Raw genomic sequence first — 25,285 nt, 5'->3', positions numbered from 1 at the left:
AGACGAGCATCTCACCTCATATTAGTGCCATCACTAATACTACTTAGCTCAACCTAAGGGAGGCAATGGCCTTGTGGTATTATCGTTAGACTATTAATCCAGAAACTCAGCTAATGTTCTGGGAACCCGGGTTCGAATCCTGCCACAGCAGATAGAAACGTAGACATGGAAACATAGAAAAACTACAACACAAAACAGGCCCTTCGACGCCACAAGTTGTGCCGAACATATCCCTACCTTTTAGGCCTACCTATAACCCTCCATCCTATTAAGCTCCATGTACTCATCCAGGAGTCTCTTAAAAGACCCGATTGAGTTTGCCGCCACCACCACTGATGGCAGCCGATTCCACTCGCCCACCACCCTCTGTGTGAAAAACTTCCCCCTAACATTTCCCTTGTACCTACCCCCCAGCACCTTAAACCTGTGTCCTCTCGTAGCAGCCATTTCCTGGGAAAAAGCCTCTGAGAGTCCACCCGATCTATGCCTCTCAACATCTTATATACCTCTATTAGGTCTCCTCTCATCCTACGTCTGTCCAAAGAGAAAAGACTGAGCTCCCTCAGCCTATCCTCATAAGGAATGCCACTCAATCCAGGCAACATCCTTGTAAATCGCCTCTGCACCCTTTCAATCTTTTCCACATCCTTCCTGTAATGAGGTGACCGGAACTGAGCACAGTACTCCAAGTGGGGTCTGACGAGGGTCTTATATAGCTGCATCATTATCCCCAGACTCCTAAACTCAATCCCTCGATTGATAAAGGCCAGCACACCATACGCCTTCTTAACCACCTCCTCCACCTGCGGGGCCGATTTTAGAGTCTTATGGACCCGGACCCCAAGGTCCTTCTGATTCTCTACAGTACTAAGAGTCTTTCCCTTTATATTGTACTCCTTCATCCCATTTGACCTGCCAAAATGGACCACTACGCATTTATCTGGGTTGAAGTCCATCTGCCACTTCTCCGCCCAGTCTTGCATCCTATCTATGTCCCTCTGTAACTTCAGACATCCCTCCAGACTATCCACAACCCCACCAACCTTCGTGTCGTCGGCAAACTTACCAACCCATCCCTCCACTTCCTCATCCAGGTCATTTATGAAAATGACAAACAGCAAGGGTCCCAGAACAGATCCCTGGACGTGCGGCCATGCCATCCCACAAAACCTTCAGGATGAAGCGATTCCTCGCTAAGAAGATGAAGCAGAACCGGCCGATTCCACAGTGGATCCACATGAAAACCGGCAACAAGATCAGTACAGGTCCAAGAGGAGACATTGGAGAAGGACCAAGCTGGGCCTGTAAAGGGATACACCATCACTGGTATACTACCAGCCACAGCCATCTCTCCCCTGCTCTCTTGCCCCTGCAGGGAAGAGTAATCTGTGGCTGGTAGTGTACCAGTGATGATGTATCCCTTTACAGGCCCAGCTTGGTCCTTCTCCAATGTCTCCTCTTGGACTTGTACTGATCTTGTAGCCGGTTTTCATGCGGATCCACTGTGGAATCGGCCGGTTCTGCTTCATCTTCTTAGCGAGGAATCGCTTCATCCTGAAGGTTTTGTGGGACGGCTTGGCCGCACGTCCACTCCGGCAGGAGGGATTCATTCCTCCGGTGGGGAGGAGGGATCGCCCGCAGAGTGGCGGCGGACACCCCCCCGACCAGAGGGTGATCTGGGTCCCACACCCAACCCCCCCCCTCCCACCCCCTTGATCAGAGGATGATCTGGGTCCCGCACCCCCTCCTCCTCTCCCCCCGCCCCCCGACCAGAGGATGACCTGGGTCCTGCACCCCCTCCTCCTCTCCCCCTGCCCCCCGACCAGAGGATGGCCGTCAGAGAGCCGCTCTCTCCGCTTTTTTCTTGTTTTTCTTTTGCGCCCGGGCGCGCTCTGTCAGATTTATTTCGAACTGCGCATGCGCAGTTCAGAGCTCCGATCGGTCCGCCAGCGCTAAGCCCCGCCCACAGCGCGAATCAGATCGGAGCCAGCAAAACGCGTCTGGGCGCACTGGAAAGAGGATTCCAGGCACGGATCTATTTGACGCCCGGATTCGGCACTTAGACTCAAAATGGTAAAATCAGGCCCATAGAGTCAGAGAGGTTTACAGCATGGAAACAGGGCCTTCGGCCCAACTTGTCCATGCCGCCCTTTTTTTTTTGAAACTCCTAAGCTAATCCCACTTGACCGCAATAGAATCATTTCACTGAGTCACACTGAGGGAGAATTTAGCATGGTTATTTAGCATACTCCTTACAACACTTTATTTTCTACACCCAAACATGTCAACAGAACACTCCCTGTTCTACTTTTCACTGTCATGCAAGAATTCCGCTTTGAAAGATCTTGAGAGTTAGTTCATTTCCCCTGGGACCGAACCAAGGTGTGCCACAACTCCCAGGAATTCACTTTGATTCTCCTAAGTGTTCTTGCTATTCTGTGATGCACGTCTGTGATGTCCCGGTTGGAGATTTAAACTAATTCACCAGAACTCTACTGCCTCGCCCGCCATAGAATCGGAGCAGGTGAGGGTCCAACAACAGAAATCTACATTGACCTCAGGTGGGAATTTCCGGTGTCGTTCGAGCGAGGCCATAAAATCTTGTCCATTATCTCCAATTCCCAAAACTTCTCTTTGTTCTGGGAAACCATATTAATAATTTAAACTCCTTATTAAAACAGCTGTAAACATTCCATCTGCACCCAGAAGCTCAGAGAAGAAGCCCAATGTTTTGTTTCCAATGATTCCCACAATGACCCTCATATATTAAACATAGGCCACCCTTCAATTACTTAAGGACCACTTATCAATTTTTCAAACCAGGTGTTTGAATTCACCTTATATTTTAAAATTTCAATCTCCAACATTATATTTTATTCCCAAAGCACAAGAAACATGAAGTAAGATATTAGTAGCATCAACTAAAACTCTGCTGCCTTAACTCACAGCAAATCCTGTTCCCCTATCACCCCATGATTGCCAACTTACATTGACTCTCACTCAGATGTCCTGAAATATTAGGATGCTGTTAAAATGAATATACATTTTGCACAAGTAAAATCAAACTGCCATGTCTTTTGTAAACCATGTCTGGACAGCACTGAAGAGGAAGGAAAGTATAGGGAACAGGTGCTCTTTGCAATTTATACAATTAGTAGTCAGTATGCTGTGAGCCAGGAAGCAGTTTAGATACAGATGAGGTGCTGAAGAAGCAGCAGCAAGAAAGAGAGAGAAGCAGCCATCTTCAGGAAACTGCTCAGCTAAAGATGAGGTGCTAAAGGCATCTAGTTTGTGCAGAAGATCGTTTTGATCATAGACCATTCCCAAGTACTGGTCACTTAAGCTGTACAATGTGGTAATCAATGGCTTGATGGCCACTGATTACCACACCATACAGTTTAAGTGGCCAGTACTTGGGAATGGTCTATGATCAGAGATGACAAAGGGCCATCCAGACTCAAAACGTTGGCTCTCTTCACTTTTGGCAATGGTTTCATGGTCATCAGTAGATTCTTAATTCTAGATTTTTTTAGTTGAATTCAAATGCCATCATCTGCTGTGAAGGGATTCAAACCTGGGTCCCCAGAACATTAGCTGAGTTTCTGGATTAATAGTCTAGCGATAATACCACTAGGCCATTGCCTTGACCTAGTGGTGGCTTGGAACAGCAAGACAGGATAGACCCTTGGAAATTCTCAACAAGTTACTTCTGGTCAAATATAGGGCTTTCACCTGGTGACCTGGAACACCTCATCCTGCCAATTTCCATTCCATTCCTAACACCAAGTGGCTAGGAATGAATTTTGACGTTGATTGCAAGAGGACTGGAATATAAAAGTGGGGAGAGTTTGCTGCAGCTATACTTGTGAGACCACACCTGGAGTATTGTATACAGTCTCCACATTTGTAAAAAGATAATTGTGTTAAAAGCAGTGGAGAGATGGTTCACCCGACTCATTCCTGGGATGGAGGACTTATCTAAGGAAGAATGGTTGAACAGGTTAAGCCTATACCCATTGGTGTTTAGAAGAATGAGAGGTGATCTCATTGAAACATATGATATGAGGGGTCTTGATTTGGTGGATATCTGGGAGAATGTTTCCTCTTGTAGAAGACTCTATAACCAGGGTTCACGGGTGGGTCTGTGTTGCAGGGTTTGTCTTGCTCACCAATCTGAAATCTACAGTGTTTATCGCCTATTCCCAAAGACAATTTCCATGTTCTATTGAGAATGGCATCTTGTAATAATATGCTAATGACCTAACCCAGGGGACATGATTTAAGAATAAGAGGTCTACTGTTTAAGAGACGGATTGTTACTGTGTGGAATTCTCTTCCTCAGAAAGCAGTGGAGATTGGGTCATTTATTCAAGACAGAGTTAGACAGATTTTTGATAGAGTTGTTGTGCCTGCCTCACAGTCTGTTTTAATCCTTATACGGTGGACATATAACTGTGAGTAGACGTCTTGTTAGTACAACCAATATTTATTTAAGACACACAATCAATAATCACCCACCCAACCAACAATAAGTTATCTTTACAGAACATACGAGAGTTCAAGTCCAATACAAGACCTTGACTTAACTTTGCGTGACTGGCAAGTACCCAAGCAGATATTGGCCTTTATCTGTGCGCTGGTCTCGGTCATCCTCTGTGTAGTCTGGTCCTTTGGTCTGGTCTGGCACTCTGGCTCTGGTCTTCCTTCTCAGGTGTGGTGGCTCTCCTCGTGCTGGTCGTCGCTGGCGATGGTCACCGGTGTTGTAGCTTGTCCGTGGGGTCAGAGAGAGAGAGAGATTCTTCTGTTGTGCAGCACCTTTTATCCCTCTTTGGTTTTGTGTCCATTTTGGGCGGTCTCCTGATTCTTGTCAATCAATCAATCAGGGCTTGATCACCTTGATCGATAAGAGTCCAATCAGGTGTTGCCACAACAATCTCTGGGTGTGTACCCAACGGCCATGCCTGTAGGTGCTGGAGGCACATAGGCCGCATACCTCCCTCCCAAATAAGGGGTTAAGGTAAACAAGTATGTTTGACCAGAGAGTGTCCATTGTCTTTGGGATGGCCTATTTCCTGTTTATTCAGTCATCTGAGTTGCAGCCTGTTTATCTCTGTCTTTTAAGCTGCTGTCTGCTGTTTCAGTGCTTGTCCAATTCTCCCAGCATGCTTTGTAAATCGCCATTTTAGGTGGCCGTTTTGCCACAGAGTTGAGGGTTCAGGGGCACAGACAGCAAAGTGGAATTGAGACCATGACCAGATCAGCCCTGATCTTACTGAATGGCGGAGCAGGCGCAAAGGGCCAAATGGCCTACTCCTGTATGGAAAGTCCTAAGTTTCTAATGTTATGTAGATCAGTGCTTTGTGTGAGGGTGAGGGCAATGTAGCAAATTACCATCCACTGTGTCGAGATAACTGTTAACTTGAATGCCTGAAATATTTCTCCCATTACAGTGTATTTTCTAAATATTCATTGAGGGTGATTTTTATTTTATCAATGATCTTAATGACCGATTCCTTGCGATTGTCAGAATTGGCTATGGGGTGTGGAGTGAATGTTAATTCTCAACGTAGACTAAATGTTATGACCTCAGTGTTATTTTGTAAATTCCTTGGAGATTACAGTAATTCAGTACTGTATATAATACATGTTCTTTGAATTTAGCTGCTGGGAAACTAATACGCAAAGCATTCCTTGGTGGACAATCGAAGGACCAATCATAGCTTCTATCATAGTAAGTAATGGATAAAAGTCTGCACCTCCTCAAACAAGAATACTTTCATCACATCTCTACCTCAAACATGGGTGCTTTGATTGTTCAATGTACTACATATCGAAATGATCATTAATCTTGTATTACTGTGTTACTATCATCATCCATTTAAGGTATAGTGACATAAAAGCAAAATATTGTGGCTGCCGGAATCTGAAACAAAAACAGAAAACATTGGTAAATCTCAGCACGTCTGACAGCATCTATGGGGAGAGAATAGAGCCAACGTTTCAAGTCCCGATGACCTTTCGTCAGAGCTGGTTCAGTGACAGTGATGCTATGCGTGGAATCTTCCCATCCCGCCCGCCCCGGGAATCGTAGTGGATGGGAGACGGATCATGCAAAATTCCGTTGACCTTGGATGGGATTTTCCGGTCTTGGGGCATGTGTGGCTGGAAAATCCTGCCCTATGTGTATAATGGATTAAGAACTGCTCAAAAGTTGTTAGCACTATCCTTTGACCGTCTTGGATTTACAACACGGTGGGATGGAGCATGCTGCTCCGAGGCACATGTGGCCAGTAAGGAACACTAGAATAGGTCAGTGTTGCACTGGGGGTTTGAACAGTTCTTTGTACAGTTTGTCAGATTGATGTGAAATTTGCCTCCTGGTAGAGCGTTCAGCAAAATGTCTTCCTAAGCCGGGATTTTCTGCACTTCCCACTCGGCAGAGGCAATGAGACATTGGCCACCGGTGCTATCTTCCGGTAATACCGAAAGCAAGAGTCATTTGCATGGCCCGCCGGGCCCCATGCCAGGGAACCCGCCGTGAGAAAGACCAGAAAATCCCGCCCCTCATTTCCAAAGGGGACCAATTGAGATTAACATCTAACTTGACATCCTGCTCTGTTTGTCTGCTTTCCGCAGTTGGCAAAGACAAAGTTCCAACAGCACCAGAGGCATATTTAATCCAGAATTTTTATAGAAACCCTTATAACCTGCAATTGCACTCCTCCAGTTTATTTTTAAGGAACTTAAAGTTTAAGTTTATTTATTAGTCACAAATAAGGCTTACATTAACACTGCAATGAAGTTACTGTGAAATTCCCCTAGTCGCCACACTCCAGCGCCTGTTCAGGTCAATAGAACATAGAAACATAGAAAAACTACAGCACAAAACAGCAAAACTACAGCACAAAACAGAAAAACTACAGCACAAAACAGAAAAACTACGCACAAAACAGCCCCTTCGGCCCCACCTTTTAGGCCTACCTATAAATCCTCCATCGTATTACACACCATGTACTCATCCAGGAGTCTCTTAAAAGACCCTATTGAGTTCGCCTCCACCACCACTGACGGCAGCCGATTCCACTCGCCCACCACCCTCTTTGTGAAAAACTTCCCCCTAACATTTCCCCTGTACCTACCCCCCAGCACCTTAAACCTGTGTCCTGCACCTAACCAGCACGTTTTTCGGACTGTGGGAGGAAACCGGAACACCCAGAGGAAAACCCACACAGACACAGGGAGAATGTCCAAACTCCACACACAGTGTCCCAAGCCAGGAATCGAACCCAGATCCTTGGCACTGTGAGGCGGCAGTGCAAATCGCTGTGTCACTGTACCGCCCCAAAGTAGCCATAATGTTAATTGCCTTTGCAGAAAATGTGGGATAACAAATCTTGATATACTGACTGGGAAAGCTCGCCACAAGGTGGCTGGAAAATTCTGGCTGAGGAAGGAATTTTCCAGAAAATTCTCTCAGGAGACGTATTTAAAATTTTACATTGCTCTTCCTTATGTTGGCGTTGTCTAATTCACACAATTTAAATAACAGATTAGAATGTGTGAAATATATCTTGGGTGATCCGTATCTCTCAACATTTTTGGGGACCTGCATTATAATCACTCCTCCCCCCTCCGTCTTCTTTGTACATAAATTGTTCTGTGTATTTTTGGGTACAAAAATGAAAATCATATCTTCAATTTTTATTAATGACTTAGAGGAGGGGGCTGAAGGGTGGATCAGTAAATTTGCTGATGACACTAAGATTGGTGGAGTAGTGGATGAGGTGGAGGGTTGTTGTAGGCTGCAAAGAGACTTAGATAGGATGCAAAGCTGGGCTGAAAAATGGCAGATGGAGTTTAACCCTGATAAATGTGAGGTGATTCATTTTGGTCGGACTAATTTAAATGTGGATTACAGGGTCAAAGGTAGGGTTCTGAAGAAAGTGGAGGAACAGAGAGATCTTGGGGTCCATATCCACAGATCTCTGAAGGTTGCCACTCAAGTGGATAGAGCTGTGAAGAAGGCCTATAGTGTGTTAGCTTTTATTAACAGGGGGTTGGAGTTTAAGAGCCGTGGGATTATGCTGCAACTGTACAGGACCTTGGTGAGACCACATTTGGAATATTGTGTGCAGTTCTGCTCACCTCACTATAAGAAGGATGTGGAAGCGCTGGAAAGAGTGCAGAGGAGATTTACCAGGATGCTGCCTGGTTTGGAGGGTAGGTCTTATGAGGAAAGGTTGAGGGAGCTAGGGCTGTTCTCTCTGGAGCGGAGGAGGCTGAGGGGAGACTTAATAGAGGTTTATAAAATGATGAAGGGGATAGATAGAGTGAACGTTCAAAGACTATTTCCTCGGGTGGATGGAGCTATTACAAGGGTTCTATAGGGTTCATGGTGGGAGATATAGGAAGGATGTCCAAGGTAGGTTCTTTACTCAGAGAGTGGTTGGGGTGTGGAATGGACTGCCTGCAGTGATAGTGGAGTCAGACACTTTAGGAACATTTAAGCGGTTATTGGATAGGCACATGGAGCACACCAGGATGATAGGGAGTGGGATAGCTTGATCTTGGTTTCAGATAAAGCTCGGCACAACATGGTGGGCCGAAGGGCCTGTACTGTGCTGTACTGTTCTATGTTCTATGTTCTAACATTGGCGTTTCATGTGCATTATCAGTTTGTTGAAAAGTCTAATGGAAAAAGCTGGCCTTTGTAGCGAGAGAACTGGAATAAAAGCAGAAAACGATCACGCTTTAACCGTACAAAGCCCATTAGGTCACCCCTGAAATTACTGTGAACCTCCCTGGGCACCTCCTTTTCGGAATAAGTGCAGCATTCCGCAGCAACACCAATGCAATGAGAGAATCCATAAACTCGGGTTGTATATTCCCTGGAATTTAGAAAGTTAAGAAATTTCCAAAATATTAAAGGAACGTATGGGAAATAGGATGGATGGAGAGAAACAATTCCAGTGGTTGGGGAGGCTATGGGAGGGATTTTCCAGCCACATTCGCCTCAAGACCGGAAAATCTCACCCGAGGTCAACGGACCTTTGCTACGATTCTCGTGGTGAGCGGGACTGGAAAATTCCACCCCGTGACTAGGAGTGGAGGTGCGGGGGTTGGGTGGGTGGTGGGGAGGGGGGAGTGTAACGACTTTAATCAGGCAATTGAGGTGGGCCTGTTAGAATATGAACTCTCTGATTCAGGGCCAAATTGATGGGCCAATCAGGGAGCCTCCTGCACTGTATTTAACCAGGAGTGTCCGTTCCTCTGGGACTCCTGGTGTAGACTGCAACTGAAAACACTCTGTGTGCTGCTGTCAGACTTGTAAATAAAGGGATTTTGGTGAAGGGGCTTCTGCCTCTGAGGAGTTATTACAGGGGGAATTATGCATAATCTAGAAAGTAGGACCAGATCTTTCAGAAATAAAATTAGGAAAGACTCCTAGAATGCTTGAAGAATGATCTCTCTTCCACAAATTGCAACTGATGCGAGATTAAATGCAAACTATAATCAAAGAACAAAGAACAATACAGCACAGGAACAGGCCCTTCGGCCCTCCAAGCCCGCGCCGCTCCCCGGTCCAGGATTGAATCCTGAATCCAGGATCCCCGCCCAATTTTCCAGCCTATCTACATACCAATATCCTATCCACCGAGCTGTCCCTCACAGCTACGATGCTTTGTTCATTACAACCTATTAACTCACCCCCACCCCCCCATTCCAGACCATGTGATCCCCAGGGAGAGGCGAAAACCCAGAGTGAAAAACCCCAGGGCCAATATGGGGAAAAGGCACAGACTTGGTGTTCTCAGATGTTCCTAAGCCCATCCTTGGAATTCCACCTAGTATGTCATCTGATAAGTCCCATGGAAACTCACCTGCCAAGAGTTCTGCTGTGGATCTTTCAAAGTGGTTCTGGGAAAAGGTAAATTGACTCAAGGCGAGGTCTGGTCTCCTGTCCAGATGAGGATAGATAGGTTGGTAACTATGTGGTTCACCCACTAGTGCGACAGGGTGAAATTCAAAATTTTCCGACTGGCAGTTGGTCATGATTCACTCGAAAATCTGACTATTTCAATGACCCCTTCCCTTGGGACTTGGGATATTGTCCGTGTCAGATTGTCACAATCCCTCACATAACCTGTTGAGTTTCCAGCCTGCAAAATGGAACATACTATTCAGAGTTAACATCAACACCACTGTGTTAGCCAAGATGTTGGAAGTAGGGAGTGTGGTGGGGAGAGCAGCCGAAGGGTCAACATTGATAGTCTGTCTCCAAACTCATGACCAAAACTACAGCAATGTTGCCCGGCAAAAGCATGGGCTTGAATTTTCTGGCCATTCACGCCGCGCCGCCTCTGCCAGCGAGAACGGATAATGTGGCACACAGCCAAATCCCCGTTCACTGCAGCGGGACTGGAGAATCCCAGCCATGAGCGAGGTCAGGTAATTCGGCCAGTGCTTTCTCTTTCCAGTAAAATGCAGTGAATGGAGGATAGTCACTTATTACTAATTATGTGCATGAAGTTAATGATGTGGAGATGCCGGCGTTAGACTGGGGTAAACACAGTAAGAAGTTTAACAACACCAGGTTAAAGTCCAACAGGTTTATTTAAATCAATCCTGACATTGATTTAATCAAAGGTTTCCATGTTCCTGTGTAGACACAATTGTGGAATAAATCCGGTGTTGTACTGGACCGTGACGCCACACTTGTTTCTCTGTCTGTTTCAAACGGGTCCGGTTTCCTCCCACAGTCCAAAGATGTGCAGGTTAGGTGAATTGGCTGTGCTAAATTCTCCCTCAGTGTACCCGAACAGGCGCCAGAGTGTGGCGACTAGGGGATTTTCACAGTGACTTCATTGCATTGTTAATGTAAGCCTACTTGTACTAATAAATAAACTGAAGCTCCCAGCATTCTCTTTGATAAATTCAGGATTGAATTTGAACTTCAGTCGGCTGAGGTTGTTCATGAACAGTAACACACTTGCCAAGCTGGAGTGCTGTGGTAACCTGTTCGTGTATTACACTTTGCCTAGTTTTGGTCACTTCCGTGCAGGCAGAAACATGAATAGTCAACTCATTAAATCTGCACTTCTTCCTTCTTTAGGTTCATCTTTAGGCCCACAACATGTTTATGTTACATCAGGTTGTCCCATGATGTGTTCCTTTGCTTTCTAATGCAGTTCATTACTCTGTTACATTCATGGTTTACATTACCATTGCCAAAATAAACCGTTCTGAAGCTGCTAAGGAATGGCTATAGGATAGATTGTTGGCCAAATGGTTACTGGTGGAAGAAAGCTCCAAAGAAGGAAAACAGCTTGCATTCCTTGCGTACTTGCTAAATCAAATCAACGCTTCGGTCAGTTTGCTGCCTCTTTATCTCTTGACAGCAATCCTGTAGCCATCAACAACAGCCCGGGGTGTGGGAGGATCTTGAGCCCGCGTTCGCTGTCTGCAGGAATAGCGGCGGGCGCTCAAAATCCCAGAGGTTGCTGCTCCTATGCCCACAACTGGTGTGAACCTAATTTAAATACATTCTCATACATCAGCATATAACTAACATCCCCCCCCCCCCCCCCGCCCCCCCATATATTGAGCCCTCGCTGTAGTTTCAAACCACACTGATGTGACGTCACGTCGGCAAGGTTTACAAAAAGTGTACCCTGATGTGAACCTGTCGTGGGGGATTCCTCTGGGGGTGTAAAGGTGAGTGTAGCCCCCAGGGGAGAGGGACATGACCAGATAATAATCTAATCAGAGTAAGAGAGGTTTTGATAGAGTAGACAGGGAGCAAGTATTTCCACAGGTAGGAAGAGGAGGCAGTGGTTAGTGGTCCTGTCACTGGAATGGTAATCCAGAGACCCAGGCCCTGTGGATATAGGTTCAAATCCCACCACGGCAGCTGGCGGAATTTAAATTCAGTCAATAAAATCTGGAATTGAAAACTAATATTGGTAATGGTGCCCACGGACTGGGCTGTACTTTCAAGAGCGTCCCCCCCCCCACAACCCAGCAGTGTGTTTTGCAGGGGGAGCTTGGCAGTAAGCTCTTCTAGTTCTGCTGTTGTCAACAGATTTTCCCTTCGCTCGTGCCCTCCACCCCGGGTTCACCGGCCACGGGACTGGAAAATCCCACTGTTGGGAATGGCTGGAAAAATTCGGCCCGTGAAACTCATCAATTGTTTATGAAGCGGGGTCACTGAATATTTCTAAGGCGGCGGTAGATAAATTCTAGTTCGGTGAGGCGGTCGGCACTGCTGCCTCACAGCGCCAAGGACCCGGGTTCGATTCCCGGCCTCGGGTCACTGTCTGTGTGGAGTTTGCACATTTTCCCCGTATCTGCGTGGGGTTTCTCCGGGTGCTCCGGTTTCCTCCCACAGTCCAAAGGTGTGCAGGTTAGGTTGACTGGCCATGATAAATTGCCCCTTAGTGTCAGGCGATTAGCTAGGGTAAATATGTGGGGTTACGGGAATAGGACCTGGGTGGGATTGTGGTCGGTGCAGACTCGATGGGCAGAATGACCTCCTTCTGCACTGTAGGGATTCTATGAGGGAATCAAAGGTTGTTGGGGGGTGGTAGATGGGGATGTGGAATTCGAAACATGAACAGATCAGCCATGATCTTATTGAATGGGGGAACAGGACTGAGGGGCCGAATGGTCACCTCTTGCTCCTATTTATATGTTTTAATCATATACCCTGTTATGGAGGTGCTCTCGGAGTTTGAACCAGCAACAGTGATGGCAGGGTAAATAGTTCCAAGTCAGGATGGTGTGCAATTGGAGGGAACTTGCCATTGGTTTCATGTGCCCATTGCATTTAACCTTCTGAATGGCAGAGGTCGCAGGTCAAAGGAGCCTTGGCCAGTTGCTACAGTGCATCTTGTAGGTGGCACACACTGTAGGCACTCTGTACTGTGATGGAGGGAGTGAATATCTAAGGCGACCGATGGGGGCACCAATAAAGCAAGGTGCTTTGTTCTAGATGGTGTTGAACTTCCTGAGTGTTGTTGGGGTTGGACCCATCCAGGAAAGTAGGAGAACTCCATCACACTCCTGGCTTGTGACTTGTGGACAGGCTTTGAGGAGTCAAGTGAGTTATGCGTCACAGAATTCTCAGCCTCTGACCTGCTCATGTAGCCGCAATATGTGTTAGAATGTAACTGGTGACAACGTGGTATTGGATGTAATGTGACCAATGGTAACAAGCTGTGAGGGTCAGCTGACCCAGTAAACCATGGAACCAATTACAGAATGATGTGATGGTCAGCTGACCAGCTGACTCACTATAAATAAGAACCTGTTGGGAATTGGAGTGGCCCAGAGCAAGGCCCCACGTTTGGAGTAATGAAGTTTCTTTAATAAACCCTTTCTTTGATTTATAAGTTGGAATAAGTTTTGTTATATTTTCATTGTCTGCATTTGAAGAGTTCCTTCTGAAGAAACAATATGGCTAGTCTGGTTCAGGTTCTGGTCAATGATAACCCCCAGGACGTGGGGGATTCAGTGATGGTTATGCCATTGAACGTCAGGGGATGATGGTTAGATTATCTCTTGATGGAGATGGCCATTGCCTGGCACTTGTGGTTGAGTATGTGACTTGCCACTTTTAAACCCAAGCCTGTCTATATGCAGCAAGACCTGTCGTCCAGGCCTTGCTGCATATGGACACAGAGTGCTTCATGTTCTGAGGAGTCACTGTCTCCAATTCCTTCTTTCAGCTTGAAGACTCGGCGAATGAGCCAAAGATTGTTAACTGAGCTGCAGGTTCATCCTGCCAGTGAGCGGAACAACTTTCTCTTCTCCCTGACGGAGCTCTGAAAGATTCCTCACTGCAAAGTAGGATTGATTTGCTTGTCATGCGTTCGGAGTGTTTGATCTGCTATCGAGGAGAAGAGAGACAGATGTCTGTTTATGTAGCTTCTTATCATGTTTCTTAGGAACATCCCAAAAACACTTCACTAACCATAGATTACTTTGAAATGTAGTAACAGTCGTTAGGAAGGCAAATGGCAGATTCCCATTTATCCCAATTAGACAGAATTTGTTTGGCCGTGCTGGTTGAAGGATGGGTTCAGCTTTTGGAACTCCTTACTCGTTATCATACAGAGTCTTTAACGAAACACCAAGGCAGAGAGATAGGGCCTCAATGTAGAAAGAAACTGTTTGCATATATCTGTAACCTAAATTTAAGTTTAAAAATTTATTTATTAGTGTCACAAGCAGGTCTACATTATCGCTGCAGTGAAGTTATTGCGAAAATCCCCGAGTTGCCACACTTCGGCGCCTGTTCGGGTACACTGAGGGGGAATTTAGCATGGCCAATGCACCAGACCAGTACATTTGGGCTGTGGGAGGAAACCGGAGCATCCGGTTTACCAGGATGTTGCTTGGTATGGAGGGTATTAGCTATGAGGAGAGATTGAATAAACTGGGATTGTTCTCCCTGGAAAGATGGAGGCTGAGGGCCAACCTGATAGAAGTTTATAAAATTATGAGAGGTATAGATAGAGTGAACAGTTGGAAGCTTTTTCCCAGGGCAGAAATGACAATTACAAGGGGGCACAGGTTCAAGATAAAGAAGGAAATGTTCAGTAGAGATGTGCAGGGGAAGTATTTTACACAGAGGGTAGTGGGGGCCTGGAATGCACTGCCAAGTGAGGTGGTTGAGGCAGTTACGGTAGTTTACGACTTATCTTGAGAGGCAAATGAACAAACGGGGAATAGAGGGATATAAGCGGTTGGTTTAGATAGGACAATGTGATCGGCGCAGGCTTGGAGGCCCGAAGGGCCTGTTCCTTTACTGTACTGTTCTTTGTTCAACCGGAGGAAACCCACACAGGCATGAGGAGAACATGCAAACTCCACACAGACAATGACTTAAGCCGGGCATCGAACCCGGGCCCCTGGCGCTATGAAGCAGCAGTGCTAACCACTGTGCCACCACGCCATCCACTCTTACACTTCAGGATGTCCCAGTTCCTTTACACCAATGATGTGCCTTTCAGGTGCAATCATTGCAATGTAGGAAGCACAGCAAGATCCCACTAACTACAATGAAATTCATCATTATTTTATCTGTTTTGGTGCTGTTGATCGAGGGATAAATATTTCCCCAGACACCAGGAAACCTCACAAGCTCTTGATCAAGTATTGCCACAGAATATCTTTCTCAAACATTCCCGCCATGCAGCGCTCCCACTGCACTCTGCATGGCTCCTGACTGGCTTCTTCCTTCAACCCAGGCAGCTGGACTTCCAACTGCACAGAAAATAACCCCCAGTCTCTGGTGCAATACTAGATCAAAGTCACAGCTGACACATAGTTAGGTAAAGGCAAAGCCGCCATAGTCCCAGATGATCAAAGGCTGCTCTCCTCTGAGGGAGAGAGCTGACTGGTGGTGATTTAACCTGAGGATCAGCACACCTCAGGCAAGTGGCAAGGTTGAGAAGGCGGGGCCTTCATGAATAACTTCAGCCGGTACGGGAATTGAACCCGCGCTGTATGGCATCGCTCTGCATCACTAATCAACCATCCAGCCAACTGAGCTAAACCGACTTTCACATAGCTCGCTTCTTACTGAATCACTTGAGAGACTTAAGATATTTGGAATAAACAAAGGTCGCATGCGCAGTATTTTTTTAATCGTTTCTGGGACATGGGCATCGCTGGCTGGGCCAGCATTTACTACCCATCCCTAGTTGCCCTTGTACTGAGTGGCTCGCTAGGCCATTTCAGAGGGCAGTTGAGAATCAGCCACGTTGCTGTGGCTCTGGAGTCACATGTAGGCCAGACCAGGTAAGGACGGCAGATTTCCTTCCCTAACATTCGTGAACCTCAGTATGCTTCAGTACAATTCTTGCTGCCTGTTCTCTCAAGTTCTTCATGCAATTGTTAATTCCCCCTTCATCAGCTCCATTTCCAGTCCTGTTCCAAATAAAACAGTAAGAAGTCTCACAACACCAGGTTAAAGTCCAACAGGTTCATTTGATAGCACAAGCTTTCGGAGCGTTACTCCTTCATCAGGTGACTCACCCGTAGGATATAGATAGGTTTCCCGGAGGAAACCTGGATATCACCAGCAGGGTATAGATAGGCTGGAAAATTGGGCGGAGAAATGGCAGATGGAATTTAATCCAGATAAATGCAAAGTGATGCATTTTGGTAGATCTAATGCATGGGGGAGCTATACAATAAATGGCAGAACCATCAGGAGTATAGACACACAGAGGGATCTGGGTGTGCAAGTCCACAGATCCTTAAAGGTGGCAGCACAGGTGGAAAAGGTGGTGAAGAAGGCATATGGCATGCTTGTCTTTATTGGACGGGGCATAGAGTATAAAAGTTGACATATGATGTCGCAGTTATATAGAATGTTGGTTAGGCCACATTTGGAATACCGCGTCCAGTTCTGGTCGTCACACTACCAGAAGGACGTGGAGACTTTGGAGAGAGTGCAGAAAAGGTTTACCAGGATGTTGCCTGGTATGGAGGGTATTAGCTATGAGGTGAGATTGAGTAAACTAGGGTTGTTCTCCCTGGAAAGATGGAGGTTGAGGGGCGACCTAATAGAAGTTTATAAAATTATGAAGGGCATAGATAGGGTGAACAGTTGGAAGCTTTTTCCCAGGTCAGAAATGACAAACACAAGGGGTCACAAGTTCAAGGTAAGGGGGGCAAGGTTCAATACAGATATGCGGGGGACGTATTTTACACAGAGGGTGGTGGGGGGCTGGAATGCACTCCCAAGCAAGGTGGTTGAGGCGGACACGCTGGGATCATTTAAGACTTATCTAGATAGCCACATGAACAGACTGGGAATAGAGGGATACAAACGGATGGTCTAGTTAGGAACACATGATCAGTGCAGGCTTGGAGGGCCGAAGGGCTTGTTCCTGTGCTGTATTGTTCTTTGTTCTTTGAGACTTCTTACTGTGCTTACCCCAGTCCAACGCCGGCATCTCCACATCATAGCTACCAAATAAAACAGGACAGCTAACCCATGGTTACAATCCTCAGACACTATAGCATGTCTCTACGGGCTGATTTTATTGAGTTGCAAAGCAGTGCATAAAGTTATATCTTTGCACATTTTTTACCTGCTCACACGAAAGCTTCTTTTGATCTAGTTCAACTTTTCTTGCTTTGAAGCAGCTTGGGGACTGCCAGTTAGCTGAATGTTCATTCATTTCGGTGACATGAATGGACCCTGATGTGATAACATAAGGAGTGTTATTCATTCACATCCCATCCATGTCCTGATTAACTGACACCAAATGAAGTGAGCAATTCTGCAATATTTCTCTTTCTGACGTACCAGCTGTTTTAGAGCTTCGCAGCACATGAGTAGGCCATTCAAACCGTTGTCTTTGACAGATCTTTCACCGATTAGTTTCACTCCCCTGCTTTCCTCATAACTCTGTAAATATGCATCGTATTCCCAATTGCAAGTTACGACTGAATCTGCTTCTGTAGTAATGTTGATCTTCCACCATGTTCGTGTTTAGGGAATTGATAACCATCAGGATCGACAGCCGCGAATATGGTAAACATGTCAAGTTTAATCAGAGTTTCAGCTGGGATATAACGCAGGAATTGCACAGAAAAAATAATCCGACCATGACAAGTCACAGAATGGCTGGCGTACACAAGCAAACTTCTTTCTTCTTGTGTTGTCATGACTTCTCAGACTGCCCAAGGAGTGCATCAACTCTTAGGAGTTTTTCTCCGCTGCATACTGCACTGAGATGTCCCAATGTCTCTTACATTGTACCCTCTCTCGGGGGTGACCCTGGATGGATTATTGACAAGGTGTTATGGTGATACAAAGATTTACTTTATGTTGAAATCCGCAAGAAGATGTCAAGTCCTTTGTCTAAACATGGGGTGTAAACCCACCTTTAATGTTAAACACTTAAGGGGAGGTGATGGCCTAGTGGTATTATCACTAGACTATTAATCCCGAAACTCAGCTAATGTTCTGGGGACCGAGATTCGAATCCCGCCACGGCAGATGGTGGAATTTGAATTCAGTAAAACAAATCTGGAATTAAGAATCTACCGATGACCATGAAATCATTGTCGATTGTCAGGAAAAACCCATCTGGTTCACTAATGTCATTTAGGGGAGGAAATCTGCCATCCTTTCCTGGTCTGGTCTACGTGTGACTCCAGAGCCACAGCAATGAGTCTCAACTGCCCTCCGAGAGCAACTCGGGATGGGCAATAAATGCTGGCCAGCCAGCGACGCCCATGTCCCACCAATGAATAAAACAAATAAAAACTTGACATTAACCCCTTGAGCCTTTGCACGTACATTCAGCCCTTGATCATTCAGGCTTTCCTTCATCTTCTCCTTATCTTACTCTAGACTATTCCCCAGACTGGTTTTATAACTCCCTTCCAACTCATCCCTCAGGGGTTCATGGTTCATACGGGCCTGTTATGAGCTCTTCCCAATGGCGATCCAGTCTGAATGGTCCCAATTCTTTATCAGACTATTGAACTATCAGATTGCCCACTGAAGTAACTTCTATTCCACCTCCTCACACTAATTAACTCATGTATTTCAGTGAGCTTCGTAAGTAGGCACGGTTCAATGAAAAGCTCAGCTCAGCCAGGTGGTTATTGTGTATTAAGTATCTATCTTGTTGCCCACTCACTATTGCAGAGGCCTCACCTAAGCCTGGGCCCCTTTCAGGCTAGATACAGCTGTCATCACAGAGAACAAACATTCCACTAGCTTGTTTCTAGAAATACTAAAGTTTAAGCATAAAACTAAACTGATTACATTGACTTAATCTTTCACATACTTCATTCTGACTGCTAAATATATGCTACCTCTAAGTACATGTCTAATTTTTATCATTCACGTGACACTTTCAGGCATTCCAGATCGAACGATTCCTTATGTAAAATGGTTCTCCCCATCTCCCCTCCGGTTATTTAGCCAATTGTCTACAATTTGTGTTGGACTGAACCTCGGTAATGCCACAAGAAAAGGAAATGGTGCAAATTTCGACATTTACCTCCGGGAAACTTGTGCCGGAAGATGTCTCAAAGCAGCTTACCACAAACTGATACAGTGGCGCAGCACGGTGGCACAGTGGTTAGCACAGCTGCCTCACAGCGCCAGGGACCCGGGTTCGATTCCCAGCTCGGGTCACTGTCTGTGTGGAGTTTGTACGCTCTCCCTGTGTCTGTGTGGGTTTCCTCCGGGTGCTCCGGTTTCCTCCCACAGTCCAAAGATGTGCGGGTTAGGTGGATTGGTCATTGCTAAATTGCCCCTTAGTGTCAAGGGGATTAGCAGGGTAAATATGTGGGGTTACGGGGATAGGGCCTGGGTGGGATTGTTGTTGGTGCAGGATCGATGGGCCAAATGGCCTCCTTCTGCACTGGAGGGATTCTATGATTCCACCCATGAGGAACAGGGAGAGGAACAGAGAACGGGGAGCAAAGACACGACTGTAGAGGATGAGATTGAGACACTTTGAGAAAGCAGAGGCAGAGGTGAACAAGGGGAAGGAACTAATGAGAGAGAGTCAGAGGGCAGGAGGTTACTGACTATACAAGCAACTGCTGATGTAGAAATCTGGGAGAGGGAGGAAGGTGGCGAGTTTTAGTATTACAGAGTGGAAGCTAAACTCAAGATCTTAAGCGGGGACAAGATGACTAAGGTAGAGTGGGCGAGATCATTGAGGGATTTGAAAACAAGGACCATAAGACGTAGGAGCAGAAGTAGGCCATTCGGTCCATTGAGTCTGCTCCGTCATTCAATGAAATCATGACTGATCTGATAGAATAATCCTCAACTCCACTTTCCCGCCTTATCCCCATAACCTTTGGTTCCCTCGATTAAAAACCTGTCTATCTCAGCCTTGAACATACTTAACGACCCAGCCTCTACAACCTCCAGCGGTAAAGAATTCAACAGATTCACTACCTTCTGAGTGAAGAAATTCCTCCTCATCTCTGATCTAAATGGGGGCCCCTTAATCTGAGATTATGCCCTCTGCTTCTAGACCTCCCCCCCTCCCCCCCCCCCCCCCCCCCCCAGGGGAAACAACCTCTTAGAATCTACCTTACCCTCTTATAATCCTATATCTCTCAATAAGGTCACCTCTCATTCTTCTAAACTCCAGTGAGTACAGGCCCAACCCACTCAACCGCTCCTCATAAGAAAATCCCTCCATGCCCAGGATCAACCCAGTGAACCTTCTCTGAACTGTCTCCAATGCCAGGAAAACTTTCCTTAGATAGAGGAACCAAAACTGTTCACAGTATTCCAGGTATAGTCTAACAAGTGCCTTGTATAGATTTAGCAAGACTTCCTTATTTGTATAGTCCATTCTCTTTGAAATAAAGGCCAACATTCCATTTGCCTTCCCTATTACCTGCTGAATTTGCATGCTAACCTTTTGTGAGTTATGAACAAGAACCCCAAATTCCTCTGTGCTGCAGCATTCTGCAATCTTTCTGCAAACCTACCTCATTACACATTACCAGATCCAAAATAGCCCGACCCCTGTTGGATCCACAATATATTGTTCTAGGAAACTGTCCCGGTTACACTCTATGAATTCTTTATCTTGACTACCAGTTTGATCATCCCAATCCAAATGAAGTTTAAAGTCACTCAAGATCAATGTGCTGCCTTTTTTACATGCCCTCATTATTTCCTGATTTATTCTCCATCTTACAGTATAGCTACTGTTAGGCATTAACTCTAGACTACTCTCATCAGTGATTCTTCCCCTGATTATTTCTTACAGGAGTTTGACGCAGCATCAAGGGAGCTAATGGAGTTTAGGGCATTGATGAGAGTATGGAGTTTGAGGACAGAATTGTCAACGGGTTGAAGTTTGTGGAGGGACATTCCTTTTCACATTTAGAGTTATTCAGCAACTCAAATCAACATTGTGGTGAGCTGCCATCTTGAACCGCTGCAGTCCCTGAGGTGTAGGTACACCCAGAGTGCTGTTAGAGAGAGAATTCCAGGATTTTGACTCAGCGACTTTTGATTTGATTCGATTTCATTTGATTTATTATTGTCACATGTATTAACATACAGTGAAAAGTATTTTTTCTTGCATGCTATTCAGACAGAGCATACCGTTTATAGAGAAGAAAAGGAGAGAATGCAGAATGTAGTGTTACAGTCACTACACTGTAGGGTGTAGAGAAAGATCAACTTAGTGTGAGGTAGGTCCATTCAGAAGTCTGACGGCAGTAGGGAAGAAGCTGTTCTTGAGTCGGCTGATACGTGACCTCAGACTTTTGTATCTTTTTCCCGATGGAAGAAGGTGGAAGAGAGAATGTCTGGGGTGCATGGGGTCCTTAATTATGCTGGCTGCTTTTCCGAGGCAGCGGGAAGTGTAGACAGTGTCAGCGGATGGGAGGCTGGTTTGCGTGATGGATTGGGCTAAATTCACGATCCTTTGTAGTTTTCTTGCTGTCTTGGGCAGAGCAGGGGCCAACCAGAAAGAATGAAGGAATGATGATATATTTCCAAGTCAGGATGGTGAGTGGGTTGGAGGGAAACCTCCTGGTGGTGGTGTTCCCAGGTATCTGCTGCCGTTGTCCCTCTAGATGGTAGTGGTTGTGGATTTGGAAGGTGCTGCCTAAGGAGCCTTGATGAGTTCTGCAGTGCAGTTACCTGTCCCAATATCTTCTTACATTGTTCAGCGTTAAATTAATTTGTGATAATCGTTCCTGTGAAGTGCCTTGATACTTTTATTATCTTAGAGGCGTTATATAAATGCAGGTTGTTGCTGTTTTATTGCATTACTGAAACGGTGATCAGGTGGACCAGGAGTATGTACATATAGGCCTGGTGACCTGCTCACACACCGATGTTGTAGTATAACACATTAACACTCTGGTGTAATCATGAATTAATTGTTCTTTCATGAACAAAGTGCACATAAATTAATCTCATCATTGCATTGTAACATTGGAGGTGATATTCAACTGCTGCCGCATGCTTCACAGGTTATGGGCGGCACGGTGGCACAGTGGTTAGCACTGCTGCCTCACAACATCAGGGGCCTGGGTTCCATTCCAGCCTCGGGTCACTGTCTGCGTTACACACCTTAGCGTCAGGGGGATTAGCAGGGTTAATATGTGGGGTTAGGGGGATAGGCCCTGGGTGGAATTGTCGTCGGTGCAGGCTCGATGGGCCAAATGGCCTCCTTCTGCACTGTACGGATTCAATGATGCTATGAAAATTAGACAGTCAGTAGAGAAAATGGTGGGGTGGACCAGTGGGCGGGGGTAATGGTGAGAGGAGAGGAAGGGGTAAGAATCATCAGTCAGCGCTTACCCAATAAAGACCCATTGGATGCAATTATAAGTGGGCTTGTAACCGGAGGAACTATACTTCCACCTTCTTCAGTCAGGGGGCTGGTTAAGTTTGCCGAACAGAGTTTTATGTTGCTGTTTGACTCCCAGCACAAAGGAGCTTGCCACGTGCCATGCTTAAAAGTATAAAAGTGCGGGAGGTTCTTGTTGCTTAATCTAAATATTATTAAACTGTTAAATTACATGTTTTAAATACGGATAAGGTGTCTTTATATTCTCAGGAGTGCATGCAGCTCATGTGCATCATTTCATTTAATTCACAGGTAAACTTTCTGCTGTTTATTAGTATTGTGCGAATACTGATACAAAAGCTAAGGTCGCCAGACATTGGAGGTAGCAATCACTCGCAGTACAAGTAAGCAATTTATTTGTTATCTCAAACTATGTACGTCATGAAAAATATTGATCACACACAGACACGGACGCACAAACACACACGTGTGTGTGCACACACGGACACACAAATACACATGTGTATACATACATGCAGACAGACACACGCACAGACAAACACACACGGACATGTGAACACACGCGCGTAAACACATGCAAACACAGACACACACACAGACGAACACACAGGAACACACACGTGTGTACACACATGCACACACAGACACACACACACACATGGACACACGAACACACGTGCGTACACACATGCACACACAGACACACACGGTAGATTCATACAGTCAAGCTTGAACTTTGGAAAATGCAATAATCTTAAATATCAATAGCCACAGATCAATTCTTTTTATCAATAATTATTAGTCAAAATCAACTTTTTGAATGGAATAATGTGGAAAGGAAATGAAAATATTGGGTGTAATTTTTCCAAAATTTGTCTGAGTGTCAGGGCGGCATTGTGGCCCAGTGGTTAGCACTGCCGTCTCACAGCACCAGGGTCCCGGGTTCGATTCCTGGCTTGGATCACTGTCTGTGTGGAGTCTGCACATTCTCCCCGTGTCTGCGTGGGTTTCCTTGGGTGCTCTGATTTCCTCTCACAATCCAAAGATACGCGGGTTGGGTAGATTGACCATAGTAAATGTGTGGGTGCACAGACCCCTCTCCCGCTAGGGACATGGAACCCCTCCCCTCCCCCTGTGGGCATGGAACCTCACCCCCCGACACACAGGGAAACCCCTTCCCACAGACATGCAACAACCCCCTCCAACTATGGACACGGAAGCCCCCCCAAAGACATAGAACACCGCCACAGACACAGAACTGTCCCCCTTCCAAATAGACACAGACCCCCTGATTCCCAAACCTCCACAGACTCAGAGTCTCCTGTCCCACCAACACAGAAATCCCCCCGCCATGGACACAGAATCCCCCGCCCCCACCAACACAGAACTCGCCCCCCCCCCTCCGTCGTAGACACAGAATTCTCCACCCCCGCCAACATAGAATTCCACCCCACCCCCCATGGACACAGAGTTCCCCACCCCTGCCAACACAGAACTCCTCCCCCCACCCCCCATGGACACAGAATTCCCCACCCCCGCCAACACAGAACTCCTCCCCCTACCCCCCCATGGACACAGAATACCCCCTGTTCCTCACGCTCACTGCAGCAACATCTTCCTTCCCATCTCCCACTCCAACCCCCAACCTCCTCCTTTTTTATTAACAACAATATTTCCTCACCTGAATCTGCGCCAACTTGGTTGGTGCGCTTTCCTCCTTGTCACCCGTTCCCATGCCAGTCTCTGTGTCGCACGCTGGAGGTTCAGAGCAGAGTGTGGGGTGTAACACTATCCGCTGACCATGCCCTCCACTCCCCACTGCTCTCGCACTGCACTGGCACTCGGAGCAGGAGAGCAGCGCGTTATGAATTGTCCAAGCAGCAACATCAGCACTTCCGTGAGGCTACAAGATCCGCGGGTGATGGGCACAACTTTTAGTCCTGATTGTTAACTCCTGGAGACTTTAAAACAAAAAGCCTCCAGCTTGATAGGATGGCATCACAGTGATGGCATCCAAACATATCTGCTGGAAATTTACCGCCTCGCCCACCCAGAGGCTCATAAGATCCCGCCCGAGGCCAACGGAGAATGTTGTTCTAGGAGCCTCGCCCTCCCCGATTCTGGGGCAGGCGAGGCGGTAAAATTCCAGCCATCAACTTGGCCGGTGAAAAACCTTGGCTGGGATTTACCGCAGAGCGGGCTGTGTGTTTCATGGTGGTGGGATGAGGTTCGCCACTGGCCGGTGGCACCATCTTCTGGGTTCCACCATTGCCAACCACTGTGCCACCATTCCTTTTGAATGCACCAGGAAACCCACGGCAGGGTCCTCGCCACGAGGAAACCCACGGCAGGGGTGCGCCGTCAGTGGGACCGGAAGATCCTGCTGGCATGAACACCCAGAAAGTTCCAGCCCTTAGATAACTCTCGGCTAAGGAAACAATTGAATGTTTGGCATTCGTTCAGGAACTCTGTGGATTGACCATTAAAAACATATTGACGCAGGGTTCCTAATGAAAATATTCCAGATCCTCACGTATAGATTAACAGGTCTGACTATTCAAAGACTATTTCCTCGGGTGGATGGAGCTTTTACAAGGGGGCATAACTATAGGGTTCATGGTGGGAGATACAGGAAGGATATCAGAGGTAGGTTCTTTACGCAGAGAGTGGTTGGGGTGTGGAATGGACTGCCTGCAGTGATAGTGGAGTCAGACACTTTAGGAACATTTAAGCGGTTATTGGATAGGCACATGGAGCACACCAGGATGATAGGGGGTGGGATAGCTTGATCTTGGTTTCAGATGAAGGTCGGCACAACATCGTGGGCCGAAGGGCCTGTTCTGTGCTGTACTGTTCTATGTTCTATGTTCTATGACTCTAAGTGTCAGATGGTATCCCGCAATCAGACACCGGGAGGATATAAACTCTGTGAATCACAGTAATCTCTC

The 25,285-nt window shown here is 46.4% G+C and overlaps 1 protein-coding gene across 1 annotated transcript in view; it reads left to right on the top strand.

Annotated features, from left to right (window-relative positions):
- The window catches only part of vipr2 (vasoactive intestinal peptide receptor 2), a 186,316-nt gene that overhangs the window by 151,083 nt on the left and 9,948 nt on the right, over positions 1–25,285 (top strand). The window contains exons 9-10 of the mRNA XM_078227681.1: positions 5,662–5,731; positions 22,629–22,720. Of these exons, the coding sequence (XP_078083807.1) occupies positions 5,662–5,731; positions 22,629–22,720 (162 nt within the window). The remainder of the gene's footprint in view (positions 1–5,661; positions 5,732–22,628; positions 22,721–25,285) is intronic.

This window comes from Mustelus asterias, chromosome 2 (genome assembly GCF_964213995.1).
Source record: "Mustelus asterias chromosome 2, sMusAst1.hap1.1, whole genome shotgun sequence".
In the NCBI taxonomy this organism is placed as follows: Eukaryota; Metazoa; Chordata; class Chondrichthyes; order Carcharhiniformes; family Triakidae; genus Mustelus; species Mustelus asterias.
This window is presented reverse-complemented; position numbering and strand designations above follow the sequence as displayed.